General features: G+C 38.2%; 4 protein-coding genes across 4 annotated transcripts; 2 read left to right on the top strand and 2 right to left on the bottom strand.

Moving 5' to 3' along the window:
* Window positions 1-383: 383 nt before the first annotated feature.
* Window positions 384-1,434, bottom strand: LOC111397618. Its single transcript, XM_023024622.1, has 3 exons — window positions 1,133-1,434; window positions 721-1,042; window positions 384-632 (listed from the first exon to the last, which is right to left on the bottom strand). The coding sequence occupies exons 1-3, from the start codon at window positions 1,432-1,434 to the stop codon at window positions 384-386; spliced, it is 873 nt and encodes a 290-aa protein (XP_022880390.1).
* A 3,280-nt stretch (window positions 1,435-4,714) lies between these two features.
* On the top strand, window positions 4,715-5,788 carry LOC111397617. The gene is made up of 3 exons (XM_023024621.1): window positions 4,715-4,805; window positions 4,926-5,628; window positions 5,674-5,788. The coding sequence occupies exons 1-3, from the start codon at window positions 4,715-4,717 to the stop codon at window positions 5,786-5,788; spliced, it is 909 nt and encodes a 302-aa protein (XP_022880389.1).
* Window positions 5,789-6,570: 782 nt separating this feature from the next.
* Window positions 6,571-8,358, top strand: LOC111397616 (DELLA protein RGL1-like). Its single transcript, XM_023024620.1, has one exon. The coding sequence runs from the start codon at window positions 6,571-6,573 to the stop codon at window positions 8,356-8,358; it is 1,788 nt and encodes a 595-aa protein (XP_022880388.1).
* Window positions 8,359-8,731: 373 nt separating this feature from the next.
* Window positions 8,732-9,148, bottom strand: LOC111397615 (bZIP transcription factor 53-like). Its single transcript, XM_023024619.1, has one exon. It carries the CDS (start codon window positions 9,146-9,148, stop codon window positions 8,732-8,734), a length of 417 nt encoding a protein of 138 aa, XP_022880387.1.
* Between the last annotated feature and the right edge of the window lie 855 nt (window positions 9,149-10,003).

Raw genomic sequence — 10,003 nt, 5'->3', positions numbered from 1 at the left:
TGGGGGGGGGGGGGGGGGTTCAAACCCCTAATATTATGCGATGCATCTTCATGATGTTGAAGCAAGGGAGGTACCCTTCTTCTTGTCAATTTTAGTCCCCGCTTTCCTTATCTCTCAACCTTTCCTTTGAGATTTTCATTGCATGCATGTTTGGAGGCTGCCCCTCGTATGTTAGACATAAAATCTGCCACAGTAATATCCATTTGACAGCTTTCATTTGACGACACTTGAGAAGTTGCTATACTTGCAAATTTTTTCACCCGACCACCCCCAATTTTCCTTTTTACTAACTTAATGAATAGGGCATCCAGCTGGTCCTTATTCTACCCTTGCTGGCCATCCACAACATCAGAATGTAGCTGTGTAAAATTCTAATTCAAAGGCTATCTCTGCTGACTGTTTATCTCACTAGTTTGCTGCCCATCGTTTGTGGTTGGAATTTCATGAGATTGTGTTGCTGTGTTAACTAGAGATCGCTGCACATTAGAAGCTATGCATGTCTTTCCAGCCCATGTGTTCTTCTCTTGTGCAACCGTCATGGAGGCTTTTGATACCTCGCCATTTACGAACTTCCTTTTGTTACCCACGACATGTTTGTTGTAATTGCACCCCAAGAGTGGAATGCCCAAACACTTTACAAGAACCACAAAATTTTGGTTCATGCTCAAAAAGAATTTCTTGTTCCCTCAAAATGCCATTTGGGAGCCTTATCTTTACAACCCGCACAAGCTCAATAGATGCATCAACTTCAACTAGTGCTCTTGCATAAGATAGTCTACCTCTAGTTGTCGTGACCTTATCGGTCGAGATAGGTTTACCAACTTTGGAGACAATCTTACCCAAGGCACTCGTGTTCCAAAACTCCAATGGCAATCCCAATAAGTTGATCCAAATCGGCAAAGTGCTAACGTCTTTGTCATCAAAATCAAAGTAGCTGGGCATGACTTTTAACATTAATGGTCTCCCATATACCAAGTAGGGACCACCATGCAACACACTTAACCTTTCCGAATCCTTCTCAAATTTGAAAACCAACCACCCGCTCGAGTTCACATAATATTTGTAATTAACCTTCCACTAATCACACAATTGGAGTAAGGCCATTTTCCCCGGAAACCTACCGGCAAAATACCCAACAAGACCATATCCCCAAGTATTCTCAATATTATCTTCATCCGATTCGCCCAAAACTACTTCTTCCGATTGATTATCAAAGGCCTTCAACTTAATATTTTCCTCCATTTTCCTATTGTCGTTGAAGAGGTTTACCCATGGAGCTTTAACCTCTTTAACACCAATAATCCCAACAAGATTTTCCTCTTTTTGGTTTTTCAATTCCGTCGCATGTGACTGAAAATCAGAATTTTTTAGATTCCATATCCTCGTCCCCAAATGTTTGGGAGACACTCGGAGACTCACAAGAAGCTGCCTCATGGAGGTCTTTCAAAGGAGGCATTACCTCCTTGGATGTGGAGATAGCACAAGAGGCAAGCAAGGACTTGTTAACTGGGCCAGCAAAAATATTAAGGCATTGTTAGGAATTTTTATGGCTTAACTAGGCTGGGACGGTAGAAGGCTGCTTGGACAAAAGCCCGCTCTTATGGGCTGAGCCAAATTTATTCTTAGGGAAAATTACATATAAATAGGTGTTTAGATTTTTGAATTCAAAAATCAGGTGTGAGGTTTATTTAACCAAAAATCATGTATCAGTTAAATTATTAATAATATTATAAAATTTACCCACCCCAACCCCCACTACAAACCCTAAATTATTTTCTTCATTGCTATCATATACCATAAATGAGGCAAAAATTATCACAATAGGCATTTCTCCTCCACCATTTTCCCCTCATCCACCCCAAACCCATTTCACCACAACCATCCACCACTCCCCCAACGTTAACATCACATTACGGCATCCGATGCACAGCGCCATCTCACACGGCTGCAGCAGTACGTCTCTGTGCATGGAGGCACGACTCTAAAGCTCAGCAAGGCAATGCTTCTACAAGTTCTTTGATGGAATGGGATATCGTAGAGGTTAGGAGTAAGTTCAACGTGGCAGATCGCATCTATTCACAATGAATCGTTATTGCCACCTCATACTCCTTGTACTGGATCTGAGATTTGAAACCAAAATTGGGGCCATGATTTCAGATCTGAACAATATTTGGTCCAAAGTCGATGCACAGTTTGCGTTGCTGTAACTAGGTCACTGCCAGGAGTAAAATGGTTGGTGACAGTGGGTTGTTAGGGCTGTGCTTAGTTTGTATTGTTGGCGATGGAGATGTGTTGATGATGGTTAAGTTATTTGATTGTGTTAGAGGTAATAGTCGCAAGTGGCCATAGGCGTGGCGACGGTAGTGTTGGTGGTGGTAATGTGATCAAATATTTGGTTCTTTCAGAATAACTATTAAAATGTGACATTAAAATTTTGGGTTCTTTCTTTTTCCGATTTGAGGAGGTTATGGTGGCGGCTATTTGGGGATTGTTGGTAGATTTGGTGGTTGTGTTCACAAGAGTGGTGGTGGCTTTATGACTCTGATTTTGGATCGGGTTGTATAGTATTTTGGTTGACAATGTTTGTTAGTTGGTGGTTGTAATATTGGTAGGGATGTTAACGGTGATTTTGAGGTGGTGACATTGGTTGCAGTGGCTGATTTGATGATTTTGTTGTAGGGGTGGTAGTTGTGGTGGTGTGGTGGATTTTAGCATGCAGCGGCGGTGTGTTGGCTAATTGGAGGCGGAGGTGGTGGTTGGTTGTTGGAGCAGGATGCAATAGGGATGTACATGGTGGTTGAGCTGCTAGTTGTGGCGATGGTGGAACTGGTAGGAGTTTTTGTGTGGTGCAGGTGGAGGTGGAGGTGAAAGTGTCGAAAGTGGTTGTGGCGGTCGATGGTAGTGGAGGTGGTAGACGATGGTGATGGGGTGGGGTGTCTGTGACCAACAATTAGGCGTATGTGACCAACTATTTGACTTATTTGTGACTAAACATTAGATGTCTGTGACAAAATAACTTGTGACCCATGTGACCTATAATTTAGACGATCTGTGGCCTTGAAATAATACGTGACTTACAAAATTTTTAATTTGTGACCACGAAATAATCTTTGATCAATTAATTTGACGATATATGACCAGTAAATAAATTTGTGATTTGTGATTATGAATCTGTGACTATTGATCATGTAATTGTGACTTTATTTCTTTATTTAATAAACTTTTTAATTAATTAAATATATACCTGATTTTTGAATTTTCAAATTATTCACCTGATTTTAGAATTGGGATAAACAAAACACCTAAAATACCTAACAGAAAACAAAAAGGCCCAGCAGGTAATAACCCAAAAAGAACCGGCCAAACAGGCCCAAAGTGGAGACCCGACCCACCAATGAGACCAACGGAATAATCTGAAATATATTTAAAAACTTGCCCAAAAAGGAAAGCCTTTGACCGCCAAGTAAAGCTGAAGATGGCCCAAAATAGACTGCAATTAATGAAGACTTACCCAAAACGGAGACGCCACAGACCGACACCAAAAATGCAAGAAAGAATCTGCAACACCTTTTAGTTCAATATCTCCATGGAAGATTTTGTGGAATGTCCCGTTTCAAGTCGAAAGTTCAGTATCTATCCTGTATTTTCTGTTGAACAGTTTCGTTTATATATTCAATATTATGATGCATGATGATTGTTCACTGAAAATTTCAAGCAATAATAAATTTGTATCTTGTTTGATGCCCTAGATATAGCCAAGGCTAAGGTTCAACCATTGTACTAATAGGCCCTGAATTTATTCAAATAAGCCAACCATGAGAAGCAGCAGGGAAACTAGCGATTATCTTAGAAGTACAAGAAATGTAGGCTCAGATCATACGTGCGGAAAATTAGTTCACTAGAAATGTAAAAAGAGATTTGAAGTTACCATAGAAAATTTTATAGTTGATCTAAGAGGTCTGGCGCTAGTATCTTAAAATGGTGTAGATCGGAATATCTGTTAGAGCAAGGCCGCGTAAATGCAGTGTCGGTGAATTAGTTAGTTTGACGACTTTGTCTTATCTTATGTGAGTAAAAGAGAGAGAGAATAGTCAGTACATAGCATTGCAAGATGTCATTCACTTTTGCAGAAAATGAGCTCTTTGAAGAGTTTATGATGCTTCAAAAGGACTGAAAATTTAAAATCGAATTAAATATTTTTGGTTTTTTACGTCTGATTCACGATCCAGATGTAGGTTGCTTGTGTCATAACTCATAACTAATTGCACCTGCCTTGTATAATATTTCTCCATGCAAGTCATCTATGTAATTTTCTTGTTTCCTTTTAACATTCTTAAATGGAAATATCTGTTTTAGAAAGTTGAGCTTACTAGTCCAAACTACACAAGGGTTTAGTATCATTTTTCTAGAAAATTTTTACTGAAACTTTTGTGTCAGCGTCCCATTGGATTGTGATTCTTGTTTGTGTTGTTAATTCAGTGGCGACTGAATTTAATATATGCTATCCAAATTAGTGCCAAACAATGCTGGCTATTGAAAATGTCATAAACATTGATTAAAGTGGTAGAATACGCCAAAGTTTGCACCATTTACAAGGTGTTCTAGTAAATATTTGTTGGAAGCTTTTGTCATGTTATGAAAAATGGACTTGCTATTTATAGGATTAGCATAAAACAGTGAAACTAAGGTTTAAACAGAAGTTCCAAAATTTAAGATGCCGAAAGGAGTTTTCCCTAGTGCACAATTTACTTCTGATGGAGCTTCATATGAATATAGTTCATCAAAGAGTATTGGGAATTGGGAAGGTGAGAATTTAACAAATAAAAATGTCCTCTTAGGAGGTGGGGAATAGGGACTGTCAGATTTTGATCCATTCAGCTCGAGCATCAGGTTCTCTCAGACACATGATAGTATAACTGAGCCAGGAATTGCCATGTCCGACTACCAAATTGACCAACAAATAAAACAGTTCACAGATTTCGGGAGCTTTGATGATTTGTATCTTGATGTTGTCTCTCCAGCTTTCCAATCATTTGACGACGAATTCAGTACACTTGTTAGTATTGAGTCACAAAATTCAGAGCTTAACGCACCCAAGAAGAAAAGTCGGTATGGGTTCCCTTCAGGTTCTCTTGAGATCCCGAAGAGATATGGAAGCAGATTCAAAAGGTTAAACAATAAAAAGGCAGATGCCCCAAGCTCTGAGAGACACTACACTAATAGTAGCGGTCCAACACTTTTAGCTGAAATAATCATTCAACTGGCTGCAGAAAAATTTATCCAGTCCAGTTCCCAGTGTAGTGATGAGCTTTCCATGCTTAACCATGCATATCCAAGTTCAATTTTGACTAACTCTGTAGGAGATTCTAAAGAGGTTTATCTTCTGTCCTCTGCTGAAAAAAAAGGTGAGAAGCAGTACAAACGTGCTATTAAGTTACTCCGCGAGTGTGACAAAGTGAGTTCCAATATAGGAAGCCCTGTTCAGAGATTAGTCTTTTATTTTACTGAGGCTCTTTATGAGAAGATTGACAGTGAAACTGGAAGAATTCCTCTCTCTCAGATTACCAAAGCCTTAGTCGAACATGTAGTGGGGGCAAGGAAGGTACACATCATTGACGTTGAGATCAGGTATGGATTACATTGCATAATTTTGATGCAAGCTCTTTGAACTAGATTTGAAAATGCTGTTGAGCAACTTAAAATTACGGTTGTGGGAACCAAATCAAAGGAAAGAATAGAAGAGACTGGTAGGCGTCTTACAAGCTTTGCACAGGGACAGGGACTTTGACAGCTATGATTGGATGTACAGATAGACTGGAACACATGATGAGAGCGATCAAAACTATCACTCATGTAATGATTCTTACTAAAATCAAGGTTGATTGTAATTCTCCAATTTTTGTGGACAGGTTTGTTGAAGCTCTATTTTACTACAGTGCATTTTTTGAATTCCTGGCTGATTGTATGAGGGATGTCGAGAAAAATAGGGTCCTTGGTGTTTGAGTAGGAACAGAAATTTTACTATGTCCTTCATTTTGTCATTTCTAGGATTATAATGCAAGGCAGAATAAAGAACTGAGTAGTGGTACCTTTAAAAAATTTTCAAAAAATTAAAAAAAAAAAAAAAAAAAAAAATTAGTGTTAGATAGTGACCTTAGCCAAAATTTGTTACATATTAATCAGATCCTAACTAATCCAAATTAAACCGTCCTTCGATGCCATTTTTCTAAAAATATTAATATTGAAACTTTTGTGTCAGCTAGATTATAGACCGTCCGTGATTCATTGGATTTTGGTTCTTGTTTTTGTTGCTAGTGGAGTGTTGACAGAACATATTAGGTAAATAATCCAGGTTACACTCATCTCAAATAATGCAGGCTATTGAAAATGTCGTATATATTATTTAAAGAGATGAATAAACCAAATCTTTGTCACAATGTTATCGCTACTTACAAGGAATTTGTTGAAAGCTCTTGTCCTGTATGAAAATTAGACTAGCAATAATTTTAGGAGAAACTCCCTAAAAGAAAGTATTGGAGGATTCATACTGAGTTTCCAAATTCTGATGAGATGTTGAACGAAGTGTTTCATACTGAACAATTGAATACTGATGAAGATTCGGATGAATATAATTCCTCCAAGAGTACAGGAATTGGGGAAGGTGAGAATTTTGCTAATCAAAATGGAGTCCTTGAAGGTGGAGAATGCGGACTGACAGAATTTGATTTAATTAGTTCCTGCATGGATTCCTTTGAGGTGCGAGATAGTATACCTCAGCCAGGACCCTTTACGTCTGAATTTCATATTGATCAACAACTACAGCAGTTCACTGATTTTGGGAGCTTTGATGATTTGTATCTTGATGTTGTCTCTCCGCCGTTTCAATCATTTGACGATGACTTCTGGAAGCTTATTAATGTCAAATCGCAAGATTCAGAGCTTATTGAACCAGAGAAGAAAAGACAGTATGCTATTCCACCGAGGTCGCTTGAGATTCTGAAGAAATATGGAAACAAGCAGAGAAGATTGAATGGTAAAAGGATAAATGTGTCAAGCTATGAGATGCAACGCAGTAGTTTTAGTTTTTCAGCACTTTCAGCTGAAATAATCATTAAACTGGCTGCAGAAAAATTCATCCGGTCAAATTCTCGAAATAGCAGTGAGATTTCAATGCTTAGCCACCCATGTACAGGTTCAATTTTAGGCCCCTCTACAGTAGATTCTAAAGAAATTCAGCTTGTCCAGATTCTTCTGTCCTCTGCTGAAAAAGTAGGCGAGAAGCAGTATGAACGTGCGATCAAGCTGCTGCGTGAGTGTGACAGAATGAGTTCCAGTGAAGGAACTCCTGTTCAGAGACTAGTCTTTTATTTCAGCGAAGCTCTTTACGAGAAGATTGATAGAGAAACTGGAAGAATTACTCCCAAGGGTTTAGGGAAGAAGTCTGAAGATCCTCTAAAGGCACTGAAGTGTAAAGATTCGATCCTGATTGCATTTTGCTACGAGTTACCTCTTGCTCGGGTTACCAGTTTCGCTGCAATTCAAGCTTTAGTAGAACATTTAGCTGAGGCAAGAAAGGTACACATCATTGACCTCGAGATCAGGAATGGAATACACTGCATTACTTTGATGCAAGCTCTTTCAACTAGATGCAAAAATCCCATTGAGCATCTTACAATCACGGCTGTGGGAATCAAATCGAAGGAAAAATTAGAAGAGACGGGCAGGCGTCTGACAAGCTTTGCTCAGTCCTTGAACTTTCACTTTTCTTTTAACATTGTCGTGGAAGAAGATATTTTAGATCTTAATATAGACCTCTTCAAGTTTGATACTGATGAAGCTGTGGCTGTCTACGCAGCATATGCTTTGACAACTATGATTGGATGTCCAGATAGGCTGAAACATATAATGGAAGTGATCAGAACAATCAATCCTTGTGTAATGATTGTTACAGAGATCGAGGCAAATTGTAATTCTCCGATTTTTGTGGACAGGTTTGTGGAATCTCTCTTCTATTATGGTGCATTTTTTGATACCTTAGCAGATTGTATGAAGAACGATGAGAAAAACAGAAGGGATGCTGAATCAACATGCTGCAGTTCTGCAATAAGAAACATTGTAGGGACTCAGGGAAAAGAAAGAAAGGTTCGACATGTGAGTGTCAATGTATGGAGGGCCTTTTTCGAAAGGTTTCAGTTGGTGGAGATAGAACTGAGCATGTCGTCTATGTATCAAGCAAATCTGGTGCTTAAGAATTTCACCAGCGGGAACTCCACCACGTTTGATATGAATGGGAAATGCTTAACAATTGGTTGGAAGGGGACGCCGCTCACTTCAATTTCTGCACGGAAGTTTCAGTAATTCCCATTCTCCGACCCTCCTGGTCCAACATAAGAATGGACAGCTAATGTGTTTTACTTATTGAACAAGTTCTATAGCCTGTTTGTGCTCATATATTACAAGAGATGCTTGCTTGTAATTTGTAAATCTGACCATATTAAAGCGTGCTGTGCTACATGTAGTTGTAAGTTCAGTGAAACGGTATAATATCATTTGTCATTTGATGTTTTAATCGATTATAAGTAGAAATTAGACAAACGGTACATCTTAAGAAAGGTTTCTAAATTGAGTTCGATTAAGCCTTGTTGAAGAAGATTGGTAGGCTGCACAAAAACGTCGTATTTACATCTGCAAAAATGCAAGCTATATGCAAATCTTGGAAGGATTTGTTGCTTTAAATTCGGAAAATCCCAGCAGAGGTCATTATAGGCCGAGACTGGAAAGGAGGCTGCCATGGTTTGAGGAAGAGATCTTCCAAAATCTCCAACGGAGGCTCATTTGCCTCACACGTATTCCTAGAAACTGTATCCAAAGACTCGAGCCTTCTTCTCAGTTCTTCACGCTGCAATCTCAATATTCCGTTCTCCGATTCAATTCTCTCATAAAGTGGTGTAATTTCACTTATCTTATGAATTATTTCACTGCGTTTGTTCGTGAAATACATGATCTGATCGTTCAGGTCTTTAACGTGCTGCTCACGCTTCATCCTCGATCGTTTGGCTGATTCACGGTTGGATATCATTCTCTTCCTCTTCTTTTCATTTATCATATCTTCTGAACTTGAGTTACTAAGCTTGTTCCTGGACGACATTTTACCTACAATCTTTTTATTAAAAAGAAATACAAGAATTTATATAATTTTCGTGTCTATGAATCACAACACACTACCGACTCAAGAAAAAACGTAGAACCAATACAGAAAAACAACTGAGAATGATTGCGCAAGCCTAATTCTATGCAGAAAGATGATGATACTCATATCATGACTTAAACATGCATATATGAGAGATTAGGATAAGTTCAAGAAGGTGAAGGATTTTGAGAATTATCCACAGCGACATATATAAAGATTTTGAAAAAGTCTAAAGGAATACGTTTGGGTGTGACTGGTAAGAATTGGTAGGCAGATGTGGATAATTGATAGCACACCTTATTAATCTTAAACTAATCTGGTGCAATATTATATAAACTTGGATAAGGTTGTCAACAAAAGCAAAACCACTTATGACATTCTTAACTGGACAAAGGTAGAATAGCAAATTCTCCTACTTCCAAATTTATTAGTTACACATGCCTACAAAGCTTCAACTATATGTGTTATCGTGTTTGTTAAGTTTTTGAATCTGTCAGATATAAATAACTCAAGTGCTCTGAGCAGCTTATGATGATACTGAATCAAATGTAAATAGAAGATGAATCATATAGATGAGAGCTTAAAACGAGAAAATAGAGATAACAAAAATGATAATCAAATGTTGTGAAGATATTTTTATGTCAATCATTTATAAAATTTGGCAGCCACGGATTGGTATTCCACTTCAAGTTGAATTGTCTCACTAATATTTATTTTATTTTTCTTCTTGTCATATATGCCTACAAATCCATTCAGTTTATCAAAATTTCCTTGAATGGGGTCCCATATGCAACTTTTAATCGTGACATGATA

This window comes from Olea europaea, chromosome 7 (genome assembly GCF_002742605.1).
Source record: "Olea europaea var. sylvestris chromosome 7, O_europaea_v1, whole genome shotgun sequence".
In the NCBI taxonomy this organism is placed as follows: Eukaryota; Viridiplantae; Streptophyta; class Magnoliopsida; order Lamiales; family Oleaceae; genus Olea; species Olea europaea.
The sequence above is the reverse complement of the archived record's forward strand: the minus strand, read 5'-3'. Positions and strand labels throughout refer to the sequence as shown.

What these genes read in the sequence shown, in the direction of transcription:
- LOC111397618 (XM_023024622.1), bottom strand. Translation starts at nt 1,434, where the DNA reads ATGAGGCAGCTTCTTGTGAGTCTCCGAGTGTCTCCCAAACATTTGGGG. An exon ending in TGGGGATATGGTCTTGTTGG is followed by an intron (nt 1,043 to 1,132) that starts GTATTTTGCCGG and finishes TGTGAACTCGAG; the next exon opens with CGGGTGGTTGGTTTTCAAAT. An exon ending in CATCTATTGAGCTTGTGCGG is followed by an intron (nt 633 to 720) that starts GTTGTAAAGATA and finishes GTTCTTGTAAAG; the next exon opens with TGTTTGGGCATTCCACTCTT.
- LOC111397617 (XM_023024621.1), top strand. Translation starts at nt 4,715, where the DNA reads ATGCCGAAAGGAGTTTTCCCTAGTGCACAATTTACTTCTGATGGAGCT. An exon ending in GAGTATTGGGAATTGGGAAG is followed by an intron (nt 4,806 to 4,925) that starts GTGAGAATTTAA and finishes TAACTGAGCCAG; the next exon opens with GAATTGCCATGTCCGACTAC. An exon ending in ATCATTGACGTTGAGATCAG is followed by an intron (nt 5,629 to 5,673) that starts GTATGGATTACA and finishes TCTTTGAACTAG; the next exon opens with ATTTGAAAATGCTGTTGAGC.
- LOC111397616 (XM_023024620.1), top strand. Translation starts at nt 6,571, where the DNA reads ATGTTGAACGAAGTGTTTCATACTGAACAATTGAATACTGATGAAGAT.
- LOC111397615 (XM_023024619.1), bottom strand. Translation starts at nt 9,148, where the DNA reads ATGTCGTCCAGGAACAAGCTTAGTAACTCAAGTTCAGAAGATATGATA.